The sequence below is a fragment of the Culex quinquefasciatus genome, chromosome 3 (assembly GCF_015732765.1).
Source record: "Culex quinquefasciatus strain JHB chromosome 3, VPISU_Cqui_1.0_pri_paternal, whole genome shotgun sequence".
Lineage (NCBI taxonomy): Eukaryota > Metazoa > Arthropoda > Insecta > Diptera > Culicidae > Culex > Culex quinquefasciatus.
In genome coordinates this window covers 67213381-67232878 of record NC_051863.1, presented here as the reverse complement: position 1 = coordinate 67232878, position 19498 = coordinate 67213381, and the positions used below count along the sequence as shown (strand labels likewise).

Below are 19498 nucleotides of genomic sequence, written 5' to 3'. Positions count from 1 at the left end.
GTGATTTATAATTTTTAAATCCAAGATGGCGGCCAAAATGGTGGTTGCAAAATACTGAAAAATGGAGTTTGGTCATTTTTAAGGCTATCAATCATTCAAATTTGACTAAAACGGGGTCGCAGAACTCGAATTTGATTTCAAAAATAAGAAAATGGAAAAATAGGAAAAACGTTTTTTTTGTTCGTGATTCGATAATCCGAAGTCCCTTACAAACCTTCGGAAAATCGAACTTAGGATAATCGAGTCTGGACTATATATTATTTGAGAAGGGCGTAAGTTATTTCAATATAGCTGTTTCTCGTTATTTTAATATTTCTGTATTTCGGAGCGATTACATCGTCTCAAAAGAGGTAAATAAAACTTGTAAGAAATTTTGCGAGCAGAAAGCTAAAAAAACTGAAATTAAAATGTACGATCAATTCCATGCTAAATAAGGAATCGGTTGTACCTGACCCTCTCCGATTTCAATTAAATTTGTAGACATGTTATCTCCGAATTCGGTTAAGTTTACCGAGTTTTCAAATGCTGAACAGTTTGGTAAAGTGAAAATCACCAAATTCGGTAAAAACTTACCAAAAATCGGTAATATAGTTTATTTTTGTTCATCATAAAACTGATATTCGGTTTTTTTTTTTCATTTTGACGGATGGTTTACCGATGTAAACTTTACCGATTTTTCAACTCCCGAATACGGTAAATAAATCTAAGTGTGTATATCGTCACCGTCGTGCTAACTTGTCGTACGTGCATTTTGGGCCAAATTGAGTTAAGAACGCCATTTTGTGCAGCTCACAATGCCTCATCTAATGACCTTCACAGATCCCTAAAATTCGATTTCAATCCTGAGATATTCAATGAAAACCAAATAGGTCCGAAAATTTTTGTCACTTTTCATATGAGAGTAGTTTCAATCTTGTCGTGCTATCTTGTCACTTCCTGAAAATTGATGTAAGTGCGACAAAGGGCAAAGGGATTTCAGCTCAGAACGCGTTTGACGCACGTACAAGTTAGACTACCGTAAACATTTGTAATTATAACTCCAGCAACCAACTTCAACCAAACTTCGGGACAATGCACAGAATGGCCTGCCAAACAAAAAGTGTTTGATATTGTTTACATTGCGTGCTTTCGTTTTTGTTTATTCAAGGTCAAACATTAAAACGCGTTTTTCTCGGAACGGCGAAATGGCGGGTGCGACAAGATAGCACGACGACGTCGTTATAAGCATTTTTTTTGTATATGCTGCCAGTTCCACTCGAGAATGACATTTGTAAAGGGCATAAGTTATTTAAATAATTTTGTATATCGTAATTTAAATATTGCTGTATCTCGAAGCCTTTACATCCTGTCAAAAAGTGGTCAAAGACAAACTTGTAGGAAATTTGACGGGCTCTCTGAAAAAAAAAACACAGAGAGAAAAAAAACGTCGCTTCTATGAGATTTTTTGATTTTAAAGTTAAGTGTAAAATTTATACGTGATGTCACGACCACCCTACTCTACATTTAATAAAGATATTAAAACAAAACTCCATGCCCTATCCCAATTTCAGGTAGACCACACTTTAGCCGATCGCGAATTTAGTCTGTGTATTATACAATCCGCGGTTGACCACGACATTGAGCTTGCGCCATTCACACAAACACACTTCCCTGGTGGATCCAAGACATACATAAGATCAAACACGTGTTACAGCACACATCAAACTGGATTGCGCAGCGCGTCGCGACCTAACGACTACGTCCGTGGATGAGGACCTCCCTGGAAACGCACACATTGCCAGCACAAAACGCTATTTCGCCGCGGTTGCAATTCGCGAAGTTCGCCGTCGCTGCTCGTCTGGTCTGTATCGTACGACTTTCAGTCAGTCATCGGTCGAGGTTGCTCCAGTGCGCACGCGTTTTTCTGTTCACGACTCCAACTTAAACTCTCGGAAGTGGCTTAAGCCGTGGATTAAACCGGTCGTCCTTAGTGCGTGCTTGTGCGGTTCAAAATTTTCTCCAAATTAGTTCAACTGTTCGGCGGGCGACAACTGTGTAGCAGAATGGCTGAACCGTGAGTAGATCCAAGTTTTGGTGGCACTAAGTCGGAATTGGTTAAGGCTCCGCGAGGGTAACCTTCCGTCAAGCCCCAATTTCTGCCAGTCACCTCGAATGTACTTGAACTGCTCGCAGGCTGACACCGCGATTGGAAGGGATTTTGCTGAATAGTTTAGTTTGCTGTTTTTTTTTGTTTTTGCTGCTGTTGAGTTTTATTTATTTTTTGTTACATTTGCTCATACGAACACACACAAGATTGTCGAGTGTTTGTCGTCACACCGACCGAACCGACCGTCATTATCGTCATCATTGTTGGTTTGCGTCGAGTTGCGTTGACTTGCACTATCAGTGTTCTCATCGGAAATCGGAATTGCCGCAAATAGCAGTCGATTGCGATGTCTGTTCTTCCTTGAAGATTTGCAGTGAGCCGTTTTTTTGTTTTGTGTGTTTGATTTGAACTTTACCGGCTTTTTACGTTCTTGAATCGTCTTCGTAAAGACACGTTTTTAAGGCGCAAGACTTTATTAGGGTGGTGCCAGGTTTTCCGGGAAAATGTTCAAAATAAATCAAATAAATCAGAACTTACCATTTGGGTTCTTAATCCACCCAATCTAAGATTTAATAAAAATGCATCCAAAAATGTGTACAAAGAATGTGACCAAAGAACTAGATGTTAACATATCGTCGCTGTCGTGCTAACCTGTCGCGCGTGCATTTTGGTCCAAATTGAGTTAAGAAGTGGAGCTGCTCACAATGCCTCACCTTTTGACCTTCACAGATCCCCACAATTCGATTTCAATCCTGAGATATTCAATAAAAACCGAAAAAACTCCGTGAATTGTTGTCACTTTTCATATGAAAGAAGTTTGTCGTGCTATCTTGACACACCCTGAAAATTGATGTAAGTGCAACAACTGGCCAAGGGGTTTTCAGGTCAGAACGCGTTTGACACACGTACAGGCCCGACTACCGTCAACATTATAACTCGGAAATCCGGCAACCAAATTCAACCAAACTTCGTGACAATGCACAGAACGGTCAACCAAACATAAAGTGTTTGTTATTGTTTACATTGTGTGCTGTTATTTTTGTTTATTCAAGGTCAAACATTAAAACGCGTTTTTCTTGGAACGTCAAAAAGCGACGTGCGACAAAATAACACGACAGCGTCGTTTTAGCGTTCATTTCTTGCTCTCTCTTAACAACAGCAACCATTAATTTTCACATAGGTTATTAAAAAGTTACATTAAAAATATCTTATCTAATCGAACACAAGCGCAGCCAGTCCGAAGAAAGCATCCTGGAAGAACTTGAGATTATGCCCCAAGTTCTTTCTTGTCAATATTAATGATTGCAATACATCCGAGTCTCCCCGAAGATGTCACACAACCACTAAAGCGGCCGATCTACTGGGTTGCATTAAACGCATGAGCCAGATTCTGTGAACGGATCACATTTCAGAGAATCAGCAGGGGAGGAAGGATGCGTGGACATACCGTACCAAACGCTCCGAAACATTTAGTGTGGTGGTGTTAGGCTAAGTGATTTTTCACGCTGAAAAATGCAATTTTGACGGGGACTGTAATTGAAAAACACAAAATTTCACGAAAATTTCACAATACGTGAATATAGAGTCTTGGTAAAACTTATTTATTTTTGTTTAAATGTTTTAATAAATATATATAAATTTATGTACGTTAAAGATGTAGGTTAAAGATAGGTATGTTTAGAAGACAAATGTATTTTATCTCTTTTAAAGTTTACAGAATTCAAAGTAAAAACAAGATTTTTCCTGCCAAAACGGCATTTTAAAAGACTTTTAAAGCTTTATAATATATTCTCACATGTCATGATTTCCTTCTTCAAAAATATTATCAAACAACATGAAACAATAATAAATATTAGACAAACAACTATTTACATAAAAATCAAATTTTGCTGGCTTTTGACAGAAACATAACATAAATGATAAGTATCAAATTGGTTTTAACATGGTATGAAAACATGATTTATTTGAGTAAGTTTACGATGAAAAGCTGATGAATCACTATCCAAATAAAGTGACGAATGACCCATCTAGGTTAAAGTCACGTTAATAAAATAAACAACAACTATTCAAATAGCCAAAGAACCAAATAGCAATTTATTGATCCTTGCACTGTAACTTGGATTTGGCCCGCACTTTTCTCTCGCACTTTTGACAACAAAATTTCCAAAAACTAGGCAACCAGCAGTTGTTTATTTACATTTCCAGTCGCAGTTTCCACCAAACTGGTCATTCGCACTTTAAAATTGCGATTGACAGGTGAGCAACATCGGCTCGCTTTGATTATTTTTTGAAGAAATTAAAATTTCTCAAGCCAGTTTGACAAGTCGCAATAGTGCGATCGATAGCAATAATTTAGTGCGAAGTCCAAGTTAGTGAGAATTGCGCAATATAGTTTTTTTTTATTTGACTCATCAAGCGGGATTTTTAGACCTTTCTAACAGCTTACTTAGATTAAATGCTATAATCATCCTTCTCTTCGCATTTTGTGACAGTTTGATGATTCCTATTTTTTCTGATTTGAATGATTCTTATTTTTTTAGTTAGGTTAGCGTTTAATTATTAGTAAACTTAATAACAATTTTATTAATTGTTTGTTATTCGTTTAATTCTTTTCATACATATCTTCAAGTGTTAAAATAGTTTATAACACGCTATTCAATTGAAAACTATTTTAGTTTACATAAAACTGCTTTGTGGATTAGATTAGATTAGACATAAAACTGCTTTGTGGATGCAATATTTGTTTAGTATTGAGAAAATTGGCAATTTCATTTCACCGTCTGCGAAATCGTGAAAATTCACTTACCCTAGTGGTGATGGATATTTGTACTATTTAGTTTTGACCTTGTGACATTATATCATCACAACCTACAGTGAGCCAAATATTTGTCCGTACTCCCACTTACGGAAACTTTATAATATATTCTCACATGTCATGATTTCCTTCTTCAAAAATATTATCAAACAACATGAAACAATAATAAATATTAGACAAACAACTATTTACATAAAAATCAAATTTTGCTGGCTTTTGACAGAAACATAACATAAATGATAAGTATCAAATTGGTTTTAACATGGTATGAAAACATGATTTATTTGAGTAAGTTTACGATGAAAAGCTGATGCATCACTATCCAAATAAAGTGACGAATGACCCATCTAGGTTAAAGTCACGTTAATAAAATAAACAACAACTATTCAAATAGCCAAAGAACCAAATAGCGATTTATAGTTTTTTTTTATTTGACTCATCAAGCGGGATTTTTAGACCTTTCTAACAGCTTACTTAGATTAAATGCTATAATCATCCTTCTCTTCGCATTTTGTGACAGTTTGATGATTCCTATTTTTTCTGATTTGAATGATTCTTATTTTTTCAGTTAGGTTAGCGTTTAATTATTAGTAAACTTAATAACAATTTTATTAATTGTTTGTTATTCGTTTAATTCTTTTCATACATATCTTCAAGTGTTAAAATAGTTTATAACACGCTATTCAATTGAAAACTATTTTAGTTTACATAAAACTGCTTTGTGGATTAGATTAGATTAGACATAAAACTGCTTTGTGGATGCAATATTTGTTTAGTATTGAGAAAATTGGCAATTTTCGCGGGATTTCATTTCACTGTCTGCGAAATCGTGAAAATTCACTTACCCTAGTGGTGATGGATATTTGTACTATTTAGTTTTGACCTTGTGACATTATATCATCACAACCTACAGTGAGCCAAATATTTGTCCGTACTCCCACTTACGGAAACTTTTTGTGATGGAAAAGTACATAAAATTCGACTAAAGTACCAAGTTTTATTTTTAGAAAAAACACGAAATTTTAAAATGAAAAAAATAATGTTCTAATGAAAAAATTACCTTTCTGGGTCAATGTGGTTTGAAAAGAACATTGAATTTCTCATAAAATCACATGTTCCAAAAAAATTTACAGTTGAGTAACGGACACAGTTTTTAAAACTTTTTTAGTGTTTTTTTCGATGAAAAATACGTTTTATTGGAATTCTGAGTACGCCATCAAATCGGACGTCTAATTTTACATAAAAGTCCCTTTGACAGCAAATTCCTATCTCATTTCAGGCTGCAAATTATTGAAAAAAAACCTCTTTTTTCACATGTTCTAAAATGGAAGGGGTCGTACCGCCCTTCCATCACGAGATATAAAAAAACGGACCTCGAATTCGTGATCAGGGACAAAAGTTACCCCTTAGGACAAAGTTTCACGCAAATCGAAGAGGGGTCGGGGGAATGTTTCCCGATTTCGTGTGAGTTGGTAGAGAATTACCCTAATGTGAATAACATCTCAATCAAGTGTAAAAGTCAACAAAAGCCATGACTTAAAAGTTTTGAACAGGGTTGAACAAATATCAAACTTCCGTGTTTTTTAAGCGCCTACAATTATCATGCCCAAATTCTCATCTTCCAACATTCACTGACCTTCTATTCGTCGCGAGATTCTCAGCTCCAAGCGTGTTTAAACAATCCCTTGTGACATTATCTTTTTCTCTCTCATTCCCACATTCACAATTATTCCCCTCAAAAGCCGCCACAAAACAAAATTTTACCAATTTACCTTTTTGTTTTCTGAGAAAACAAAGGGATCTCCGGCGAGTATGCGTGAACGAGGAGTTGAGAAGTCAAGCAAAACAATGCCAAAGGGCCGTTGTGGGTTTGTAAACAAAGAGTGTGTCCTGCTCACGCTAGAGGATGTTTACATCTGGCATGAAAGGGATACACTTTTTGTTTACAAACCCACAACGGCCCTTTGGCATTGTTTTGCTAGAAGTAGTGATGATGAGAGAATGCTCTTACTGGCGATCATGAGATAAAAAAAAGAGATCTCACAAGCTAAAGTGATGTTCGCAATACTCTCTGATCTTTTGGCGTAGAAATCATCTAATGATAGGTTTTTCTATCACTAATTTATAACACTGGTTGTAAATAAAGATGTCCTGATTAGCTTTAGTTGATATTCGGCTACAAGTTTGCAAAATTTTTATTAAATTTCAAATTGTAAAACAATTTTTATTTTACCCGTTTACATCGGTAGATGATAATATGTGTGGACGTTTTCACTACCTATAACAAAGGTAGATATTTTAAAGACACATTTAAAAGACTTCAAACCTTGAACTATTTATTAGTATTAAAATAAGCGCAAACAGTTAAGCGTTAAAACAATTCATAACTCAAAAAATTCACAATATTAAGTTTTAAAGTTTTTGGGTCAAATCTACTTCGTGCATCACACTACCAATGGCCGACTGCCCGCTGCTGGATTCACCGGTGTGCCGTGACGCGCGGACCGTCACGTGCAGCCGGGGTTGTGGCCGGACGGTCCACGCGGCGTGTGTGGGCCTCACGGAGATACAGCTGCACGTGATCACCACGGCGCCGGGTATGTTCTGGCGCTGCAATGACTGCGTGGACGAGCGCAACCAGAGGCTGGGCGAGCCACCGATTGATCGCGTCCGGAACCGGGCCGGACCGCAACCTTCACGATTCGACGAGTACGAGCCGCAGTGCAGTCTGGCGATGTGCGTTTACGGCGAGAGTGGAATCGATCGATAATGGTTGAAAAGGTGTTTGAGAAGGTCATTAATAAAAATAAGCAAGTTAAAAAAGTGTTGTATATTTTTCGCGATTTCAAGGGATTTCAAGGGAAAGGGGGATTTCAATTTGTATTCTGAGTATTTCGAATTTAAGAGAAAATTGCCCTTTTATTTTGTGATATTTTTGAGACTAATCAAAAACTGAAAACTAACTTTTTATAGATACAGTATGAGAATTGTATTAATAATCAATAACAAAATAACGAATAAACAAAATATGTTCAGTCATGAACTCTTCACAACAAACCACTCCCTGTGCTCCTCATAATTGGCCATACCACGCCACGTTGAATCCTCCAAAGCCGCCGATTTCCAGCGCGCATCCAAATCGACCCGGAACGTCGAATATCTGGGGAAAATCACACGATGCGGAGTCACGCTCCAGGCCGTAACGGGCTCTCGGTGAGACATTCCCAGCGCACTTCGCACCGCCCTTTCCGCGCCCAGGTCGGACATGTTCGGCACGGAGAACCGGAGGTACAGCGAGAATACGGAGTCGTTCTTCTTGACGGTTTTTGGTGCGATCGGTGCAACGGTGGAATCCGTGTTTAGGGGACGCTTTTTGGATGGGGATGAGGTTTTGGTTTCGTCCACTTCCGGTTTTATTGGTGCTGGTGGGGTCAGCGTCGCAGTTTCGATATGTGGTTGAACGCCAGCTTCCGGAGCGTTCTGCTGCAAACATGGTGGAGAGTCTGAGGAATTTGTAGCTCCGCGATCGCCTTTGGGAGATTCAACAGTTGGGACATCTGCGATGTTCGAAGAATCCTCCATTGCAGAGTCGTCATTGTCGTCGCTTTCGTTCGAAATTGTTGAAGAAGCTGGTGCTCCGCGATCGTTTTCGCGATCTCCGTCGTTTGGTTCGGGAGTTTTAACAGCCGGAACTTCTTCACAGTTCATCCCTTCCGGATTCGGCGTAGAATCCGGTGGATTCTTCAGGCTGGTGATCTTGTAGTCCAGAACCGGAACCTCATTCAGCTTACACTCGGCGCAGAACCAGACAATGTTGCTTGACGAACCAATCACCGACAGGTCCGTCTTGGACAGCTCCACACACATGCCGTGAAAGTTCTTCCGGCACGGGCCGTCGCACGCGACCAGTTGATCGGTGTAGATACAGCTCGTCGACCCGCAGCTTCGCTCCTCGGCAGGCCGCAGCTCTGCCACCGTTGTCCGGCCCGTCCGGATGTGATCGCGGCAAACGTCGCAGAACCAGAAAAAGCTTGATGAGGCAGCGATCACCGGAACGCTGGCCGCGGGCAGGCCTACGCAAACGGCGTGGAACCGTTGCCGGCAACTGCCCTTGCAGTCGATCGAGCGATCGTTGAAGCTGCAGACCGGCGAGGAACAATTCGGCGAGGATCGGACCATTATGGGATAGACAAAACAGGACAACAGGACTTTTTTTTATAGAATTTTGGACGGTACAACAAAACTGGTCGATTGCTCACACAACTATTGCCATTTGATTCGATTGTTATCTGGTGGTTTGTTTGCTGATACCGTAAGTTGATGTTACTTTGTTACGGGACATTGATCGCTGGACAAATGGCTGATGCACGAAGTGATTTGTTTACCTTTTTTTGGTACCATCCGCAAACGTCAAACCATACAAAATTGCTGCCGAATCTTTTCCGGGAGAGATCCGGAAAAGATCCGGCAGCAATTTGTATTGATTTTTCGTTTGCGAGGGTGCCAAAAAGTTTGGTTATGTTCTGCTTGCAAGTTGTAACAAAGCCACCTCGACTCACGGTTTCTAGCACTTGATGATCCTCGGTAAACTTACAGACAATGCCCAACAATAGAATCCAACGGCTATAGTAGTGTTCGTGATAATCTTCAGTTACAGTGACACAACAGATCAAGAGCGATCGCGAGATTTCATATTTGTTCGAACGTTCAGAATTGTGTCTCAAATCTACATAATTCGTATTGAAACCCCGATTTACGTCCAACTCAAACCACCATGAATCAATCCTCCCAGTCGTGCGCCTACCCAAGCTGCAACTTTAACGATCTCTCGATCGACTGCAAAGGCAGCTGCCGGCAGAGATTCCACGCCGTTTGTGTTGGCCTATCCGCAGTTGATGTTCCGGTGATCAAGTCGTCACGCAACGTATTCTGGTTCTGCGACGTTTGCCGCAATGACCCCTTCAAGGAGTGTTCAGTGGGCATTTCGAATCGATCGGTACCGCCTGGAGCGGGCAAGAACTGCGCGTCTACGAGCTGTATTTTCAACGATCAACGCATCAAATGTGACGGGTCATGCGGGAAGGACTTCCACGGGATGTGCGTGAAGCTGTCCGGGACTGACCTGGCGGTGATTGGTTCCTCGCCGAACATTCGCTGGGTCTGCGACGGGTGTAACGGTAAGGTGGCGCCGATCAGGGACGACCCCGACGAGGAAGCGCCGGAGATCGAAGCTGAACACCAGGTGGAGGACGACTCTTTGGTCGTGCAGCTGGAGAACAAGTTCGAAAGCATTATCTCTAAGCTGACTAAACTGAACACCAACCTGGAGAAGGAAGTTTACAACACCCCACCGGATTCTTCGCCGAATTCGGAAGGGAACAGCGATGGTGAAAATGGCAAAGTGAAGCAAGAACCATTTTCTGACTGCAACGATATGGTGAAAGTTACGATTGATTCAACTGTTGTAGACCTGACCCGAGACGAAAACAAAACTCCAGATGTTAAATCGCCGGCCAAGATTTTCACCTTCGGCAGCGTGAAGAAGTCCGAGGCTCCTCTGGAGAAACCCAACTTCTCATTTGCCATACCGGTGGACAGTGTCGAGATGTTCAAGAAATCTCTTGCTGCGCAAAGTTTCAAGCCGAAACTGGCACCGCTAAAACCAGCGGAACTCATAACGGACAAAAACAACAACCTTCCCAAACCAGCCATCCCCAAGCAGGTCGCCGAGATCGCCCCGACGGTCAAGAAGGACGATTCCAAGTTTACGCTGTGGATCAAATTCAAAGATCCGAATCTTCCCAACAGTGAAATGTGCCGGATGGTGCGCGAAGCGCTCGGAATGTCCGCAAAAGATTCCGTTGCGGCCAAAAGTGTGGTTCCGAATCATCTTCGCTGCACCGGTCAGGCGTGGTATGCATCGTTCAAGATTGTCCTGGACGCTCGCTGGAGAGAAAAGGCTCTGGATAGTGCGACGTGGCGCCTGGTGGAGAATTATGTCCAGCACTCGGAGTGGGTCGAGCGTTGACGAAAGCTACTTCGAAAATCTGTTTACATTATATTGATGAATAAAGTGTTTCTCGTGTATTGACTACAATTTGAACGATATTGTTTTATTTTTGATGTCAAACCCCAAAGCGTGATTGCCTGACCAAGTCCACAAAAGCCGAATCTTAGCTCATAGTTAATCAAACAACTTTTTTTTTTGTTTTTAAACTTGCAGAAAAGCTGACATTGCACTTATCGGCCTGGCCGTCATGGGACAGAACCTGATCCTCAACATGGACTCCCACGGTTTCGTCGTGTGCGCCTACAACAGAACTGTAGACAAGGTAGGAACAGGAACGATATGAAACATTCATTCATCTTTGTGTAGGCAAATATGGCAAAATTATTTAATCGAAAAAATGTGAATAGCTCTTTGTTCTAGATCAGCGGTGCCCAATTTCTGTTTGGTCCATTTATGAAGTATCGACCAACTTTTTATAATGCTTTAAATAAAATTTTCTTACAAATTATCTAGGAAGTATTTATATGTTCTTTAACTCTTGCTATTTAATTTTTCATGAATAAAAGCTGAATTCTCAAAGTATGTACACTCAACCCCCGGTGGTTGGTCACTTTTTCGTTTGACACTTTTTTAGTTTGTACCCCGTTGGTTGGTCAAAGTCAAACTAAAAAGTGACGAACTGTCACTTTTTACACGGCGCTCACGCACTCTATCAAAAGAAACGTTTGGTAGTGTGTGTGAACTCCGTGTAAAAGGGGTGTCAAACTAAAACGTGACCCCGTTCGTTTGACAACAGTTGGTGTCAAACCATCGGGGTTTGAGTGTATTTTGATTCCGAATTACACTCAAACCCCGGTGGTTTGACACCAACTGTTGTCAAACGAACGGGGTCACTTTTTAGTTTGACACCCTTTTTACACGGAGTTCACACACACCACACACTGTGGGTGAACACCGTGTAAAAAGTGACAGCTCGTCACTTTTTAGTTAGACGGCATTATTAACATATAAAACACAATTGCCAAAAAACAAGCAGCACAAAAATTTTTAGATATTAAAGTGGAAAGTATCAAAAATCTAGACAAAAAAAATTCCATAAATATTTGTTAAAGACAAAATTGAATGTGTAATCGAAAAATAATCAATAATTACTTTAGAGCAATTCCAGCTCAAATCAGGATTTTTTCTGGTACTTTTGTACCCGACCCTCTCCGATTTCAATGAAACTTTGTAGACATGTTATTCTAGGCTCATATAAGCCATTTTTGTGTATATGGAGCCTATAGTACTCGAAAATAACATTTGAGAAGGGCGTAAGGTATTTAAATATTTTTGTATTTTGTAATTTAAAAATAACTGTATCTCGAAGCCGTTGCGTCGTATCAAAAATGGTCAAAGACAAACTTATAGGAAATTGGACAGGCTTTCTGAAAAAAATACACTGAAACAAAAATACACGCCACATCTATGAGATTTTTTGATTTTTAAGTCTAAAACATAAATTTAAAAGTGATGTCACGATTTTTTTTTGTTCAAATTTTTTGAGGAAATAGCCTAACATGTTACCAAAAGACTGACAAAAAATGCAGGATGGTATGTTGCTCAAAAATCATTTACTAAAACTGTTTTTTTGAAAAGTGGTCTAAACGTCAAAATTTTTGAAATTCGGTAGTGGGAATCGATTCTCCAGACAATTTTACATTAAAGTCTCTATATTGACCTTTGTCCTATGTCCAATTTTTACCGGAAAGCTCGTCCAATTTCCCATAAGTTTGCCTATGAAACATTTTTTTTATATCGTTTTTATATTTACGTAATCAAATTTACTCCTGGTTCCTACCACACTGAAAAAAATATATTCTATTTTCAGTTATAAGCAATGTAATTAAGCTTATATCTGTAAGCCCTTACATCCAATTGAAATGCTGTCTAAGGCAAACTTATGGGAAATTGGACGAGCTTTCCGGTAAAAATATTTACGAGACTGAAAAACCATGTCTGTCATATAGAAATTGCTATAAATCACCAAAAAAACCGTTTTTTCAACATTTTCATTTTTAAAACCGCTGTATCTTCCCAAGGATTGGACATAGGACAAGGGTCATTATGAAGACTATTATGTAAAATTGTCTGGAGAATCGATTCCCACTACCGGTTTTCAAAAAATTTGAAGTTTAGACCACTTTTCAAAAAAACAGTTTTAGTAAATGATTTTTGTATTTTTTAAGGAGTGACATACCATCCTGCATTTTTCGTCAGTCTTTTGGTAACATTTTAGGCTATTTCCTCAAAAATTTGAACGAAAAAAAATCGTGACATCACCTTTAAATTTAAGTTTTAGACTTAAAAATCGAAAAATCTCATAGATATGGCGTGTATTTTTGTTTGAGTGTATTTTTTTTTTCAGAAAGCCCGTCAAATTTCAAGTTTGTCTTGGGACCATCCATAAACCACGTGGACACTTTTTTGGGAATCTGTTACCCCCCCCCCTCTCGTGGACAATTTTTCATACAAAAAAAATCTTTTTTGTATGGATCGTGGACAATCGCCAAACCCCCTAAAGTGTCCACGTGGTTTATGGATGGTCCCCTTTGACCACTTTTCGATACGACGCAACGGCTTCGAGATACAGTAATTTTTAAATTACAAAATACAAAATTTTTTAAATACCTTACGCCCTTCTCAAATGTTATTTTCAAGTACTATAGGCTCCATATACACAAAAACGGCTTATATAGGCCCAGGATAACATGTCTACAAAGATTCATTGAAATCGGAGAGGGTCGGGTACAAAAGTACCAGAAAAAATCCTGATTTGAGCAGGAATTGCCTTTTACTGTATCGTTTTCAAGTTACAGGTACCTTTGGAATACATTATCGATTTTTAAAAAGTTAAAGGTAGCTATAACTCGTAAACGGTACATTTTATCAAAAAATGTAAAAAGGTTAATAGGTATTTTTTTTGTATTTTATGTATTTCCAGATTTTTGATATTTTGCAAAAACATAACTCCAGTACCAAAAAACATCAACAAGTTTCGAAAACTTTAAAAAAATGAAATAAAAAATGGAAGTTTTTCCGTGTGCCTATATTTGCTGAAAAGTCCCTAATCGTAACCTACAACTTTGCCGAAGCTACCAAATTGGTCAGAAAATAAAGAATTTCATACATTTACAATCGGAAGGGTCGGGACAACTTTTTCCGTTTTCGTCAGATTTGGCGAAAAATTACTCAAAAACAAAATTTTCATACCCAGGTTTGAAAATAAATGTAATTCGCGAAGTTTACAAAATTTGCTATAAATTTATCTGAAAAACAGCCACAAAAGGAAAAAAAAAAATTGGAATAATGGTGTTTTTGTTTTTCAAAAAATGAAAAGTACGCAAAATGTTCTGATCAATCCGATAAAACACTATCAAAATTTTAAACTCAAAATTAACATCTTTAAGGTCCTAATTTTACATTGAAAAGCCCTTTTCAATTGTTAATCTTGGATTTAAAATTCAACACTTCGAAATATGTTTTGTCCTTGCTTGTAGCCCAAAAATAGTCTTTATTTATCAAAAAATTAAGATCTAAAATATTTTTCTGTGTTAAAATTTGAAAAAAAAGAATGAGTATTTTTTTAGAATGTACTTTTTCCGAATTGTCTATATCTATACCTACCGAAGATACGAAACACATCTGAAATTCTGTTATCAAGATATTTACAGATTCTAGAATATTTACACAAAGCCCAGGCTTGATTACCTGAAGGCATTGAAAAAAAATACACTTCGGATAATATTTAGTAAGAAAATTAAGAAATGCGAAAAAATTGTTCATGATTCGAATATCTGAAGTCCCATATAAACCTTCAATAATCGAACTTCGGATAATCGAAACTCCGGATAATCGAGTCTAGACTGTTCCATTTTGGTTCGGACAGCTTTTAAATTTGTATGGAAACTTGTATGGACGAAACTATGACGTAAAATAACTGGAAGGCACCTGCAGAGTTAAGACTAATAAAATGAGAAAAGTTGCTCTCTTGCTTACTGGTTTGTTTCGAGTGTGTGAAAATAAAGCTAAACTGAAAAATGTTTCGTCATCGAACAAATAAAGCAATAACATCACGATGATACGTGACCTTAGCTTCAATTCCGTGATAAGCTTCGGAAGTCAAGCCGGCTAGTCACCTTAAATTGGCGCACGCCAATTTACGTGGTGACGAAACAAATCAAGATTATTTATAGTTTCCATTATTATTTACTTTTATCCACCCACAGGTCAAACACTTCCTGGATAACGAAGCCAAGGGCACGAAAATCATCGGCGCCAACTCCCTGCAGGACATGGTCAACAAGCTGAAGAAACCACGCAAGATTATGATGCTGGTAAAAGGTAAGATCTGAATTTGACGATTACGCCGCGCACTTGTGACTCATATAAACCTAAATCGAAGGACGTGGACCGTATCGCTACGACTGTTATTTAGGACTGTTGAGTTACGACAAACGCCGAACGACTCACGCTCGAGGTTCGATAATGTCATTTAGAGGTTATGGGAGTGACCCCCCACGGTCGGAACATGCAGCAGGAGTTGCAACGCTCGACTCATAGATCGTGGAGTCTTACATGAATATGACGATCGTTGGAGAGCGAAAAAAAGCAATAAATTTAACGCCGGGAGATAATCGGGTAATTGTGGGGTGAGTTGTCAATTTGTTTAGTCAGCGGGATTAACTTTTTGTTTTCATCCAAGGTTATGCCTAATTGAAAAGTTACCTTAGAGATTTAAAGTAGTTCTGAAAAATCTAAAGGAGGTATTAGACTATGACAAACAAACAGACAGTTTGACTGCTTTGTTTGTTTACAGAATGTCAGTATGCATGCTGACATTTTGCTTTTTTTTTGCGAGTTTGCCAAACTGTCAAACACGAAAAAGTGCGAGTATGTTTGTTTGTCATAGTCTAATACCTCCTCAAGTTTCATACGTTCGACAATGACCAAACTACCCTATACCGGCGTCCGGCAGACACCGTGTCGAGCGGTTGGCACGCCGGGTCTCGAAATGCATCGGTGACGCCGGCGGCCTTAGGCTCTTCCCAACGCGGTCCGCTGCACCCCCGTCCGACGGTGGCTGCCTGTCTGAAACTAGGGCAAGCGAAAGTCTACCTCTGCTGATGAACTTACCGCGCGCGTTGTTGTGGCCCATTGCATAACAGGTTATACTGGCGCGATGACCTTCACCGCCACCGTCGGTTGTTCAGTCGAGCATTGATCTTGCCGAGCGCGAATCGTGACTTGGATTCGAACTCAAACAGCGCTAGAATATTGGCTTCCAGTCGGTTTAAGGGGGAGCCTACAGATTTGACACCTTTAGGGACGGAATGGGCTTCTATTTTTATGTTCTAGCACCATCGAGAGCAGTCGTGTGAAGCGGACAATCACTTTCGATTTGTGTACCTTTGCTCATTAATCTTGATGTTGGCGCAAAGTTACGTTGCGATGTGGACAGCTTGAAGGTTGAAAGTTGAGTTGTTGCGTGGGTAAAAAATTAAAATATAACAAAATCGTTGATTTTATAGCTCTTACAATTTTGTTAAAAATGGTAAATCTAGCTATAAAGTTAGTAGATTTTATTAAATAACCAGGGACACACAAAAACACAAAAACAAAAAAACACAAAAACATAAAAACACAAAACACAAAACACAAAAACACAAAAAAAAACAAAAACAAAAAAACACAAAAACACAAAAACATAAAAACATAAAAACACAAAACACAAAAACACAAAAAGACAAAAACACAAAAACACAAAAATACAAAAATACAACAACATAAAAACATAAAAACAAAAAAACACAAAAAAAAAACAAAGAAAAAACAAAAACACAAAAACACAAAAACACAAAAACACAAAAATACAAAAACACAAAAATACAAAAATACAAAAATACAAAAATACAAAAATACAAAAATACAAAAATACAAAAATACAAAAATACAAAATACAAAAATACAAAATACAAAAATACAAAATACAAAAATACAAAAATACAAAAATACAAAAATACAAAAATACAAAAATACAAAAATACAAAAATACAAAATACAAAAATACAAAAATACAATAAAAAAAATACAAAATACAAAAATACAAAATACAAAAATACAAAAATACAAAAATACAAAAATACAAAAATACAAAATACAAAAATACAAAAATACAAAATACAAAAATACAAAAATACAAAAATACAAAAATACAAAATACAAAATACAAAATACAAAAATACAAAATACAAAATACAAAAATACAAAAATACAAAAATACAAAATACAAAAATACAAAATACAAAATACAAAAATACAAAAATACAAAATACAAAAATACAAAATACAAAATACAAAATACAAAAAAAAAAATACAAAAAAAAAAAATACAAAATACAAAAATACAAAAATACAAAAATACAAAATACAAAATACAAAAATACAAAATACAAAATACAAAAATACAAAAATACAAAAATACAAAAATACAAAATACAAAAATACAAAAATACAAAAATACAAAAATACAAAATAAAATACAAAATACAAAAATACAAAATACAAAAATACAAAAAATACAAAAATACAAAAATACAAAATACAAAAATACAAAAATACAAAATACAAAAATAAAAATACAAAATACAAAAATACAAAAATACAAAAATACAAAAATACAAAAATACAAAAATACAAAAATACAAAAATACAAAAATACAAAAATACAAAAATACAAAAATACAAAATACAAAAATACAAAAATACAAAAATACAAAAATACAAAAATACAAAAATACAAAAATACAAAAATACAAAAATACAAAAATACAAAAATACAAAAATACAAAAATACAAAAATACAAAAACATAAAAACACAAAAACACAAACACACAAAAAAAAAACAAAAACACAAAAACACAAAAAAAAAACACAAAAACACAAAAAAAAACAAAAACACAAAGACACAAAATTACAAAAAATACAAAATGACAGAAATACGCAACGTCTCTGACTTGACCAAACCATTTACGGAGCCCACGCCATATCACGTGCTCGCGACATTCCACGATCGCGATCGTGCGTTAATTGGCTATCGCTTACCTCGCTTGTCTCACTTCCAGCCGGCAACGCCGTGGACGACTTTATCGCCCAGCTGCTTCCGTTGATCGAGAAGGGTGACGTCATCATCGACGGGGGCAACTCGGAGCACCAGGATTCGGCCCGCCGGTACGAGGAACTCAAGGCCAAGGGCATCCTGTACGTGGGTTCCGGCGTGAGCGGGGGTGAGGAGGGCGCCCGCTACGGCCCGTCGCTGATGCCCGGTGGTCATCCGGACGCGTGGCCGCTGATCAAGGACATCTTTCAGGTTTGGTTTGGGGTGGGTTGGTTGGTGAGAATCTTGTAAATGATCGCTGTTTTTTTTTGTTTTAGTCTATTTGCGCCAAATCCAACGGCGATCCTTGCTGCGAGTGGGTTGGCGAGGGCGGAGCCGGTCACTTTGTCAAGATGGTGCACAACGGAATCGAGTACGGAGATATGCAGCTGATCTGCGAGGCGTACCACCTGATGTTGGCGCTCGGCATGACCCAGAAGGAGATGGCTCAGGAGTTTGACGAGTGGAACAAGGGCGTGCTGGACTCGTTCCTGATCGAGATCACTCGGGACATCCTGAACTACAAGGACGACGAGGGGTATTTGCTGGAGCGTATTCGGGACACGGCTGGCCAGAAGGGAACCGGCAAGTGGACGGCGATCGCTGCCCTGCACCACGGAGTTCCGGTTACGCTGATTGGCGAGGCCGTCTTTTCGCGTTGTCTGTCCGCCCTGAAGGAGGAACGTGCCAAGGCTAGCAAGCAACTCGCCGGCCCGTCCACCAAGCCCACCGTTGCCGACCGTAAGGCGTTCCTCACGCACATCCGCAACGCTCTGTATTGCGCAAAGATCGTCTCGTACGCTCAGGGCTTCATGCTGCTTCGCGAGGCCGCCAACGAGTACAAGTGGAACCTGAACTACGGTGGAATCGCGCTGATGTGGCGCGGAGGTTGCATCATCCGTAGTGTCTTCCTCGGAAACATCCGGGATGCGTTCGTGCGCAACCCGGCGCTGTCCAACCTGCTGCTGGACAACTTCTTCAAGGACGCCATCGTGAAGAACCAGCAGTCGTGGCGTGAGGTCGTTAGCCAGGCCGTCCTGTGGGGCGTCCCAGTGCCGGCCATGTCCGCCGCGCTGGCCTTCTTCGATGGCTATCGCTCGGAGCGGCTGCCCGCGAATCTGCTGCAGGCCCAGCGGGACTACTTTGGGGCGCACACGTACGAGCTGCTCGGCAAGGAGGGCAAGTTTGTGCACACCAACTGGACCGGCAAGGGTGGCAACGTTTCCGCTAGTACTTATCTGGCCTAATGCGACGAGGACGACGCCGCTGGTTGATTCCACTACATTCCGTTGAACAGAGGACACCTTCTCCATGAATCGTTATTTATTGTTGCTCATTCGGTTAGATTTCGAAATTGTTTTCTTTTTTGTAATAAAAGTGGTTGTTTAGGA

At 38.9% G+C, this 19498-nt stretch overlaps 1 protein-coding gene across 1 annotated transcript; it reads left to right on the top strand.

Annotated features, from left to right (window-relative positions):
* Positions 1-1826: 1826 nt before the first annotated feature.
* LOC6032506 (6-phosphogluconate dehydrogenase, decarboxylating) lies at positions 1827-19498 on the top strand. The gene is made up of 5 exons (XM_038260278.1): positions 1827-2053; positions 11125-11233; positions 15180-15294; positions 18076-18320; positions 18386-19498. Exons 1-5 carry the CDS (start codon positions 2043-2045, stop codon positions 19352-19354), a joined length of 1449 nt encoding a protein of 482 aa, XP_038116206.1. The 5' UTR covers positions 1827-2042; the 3' UTR covers positions 19355-19498.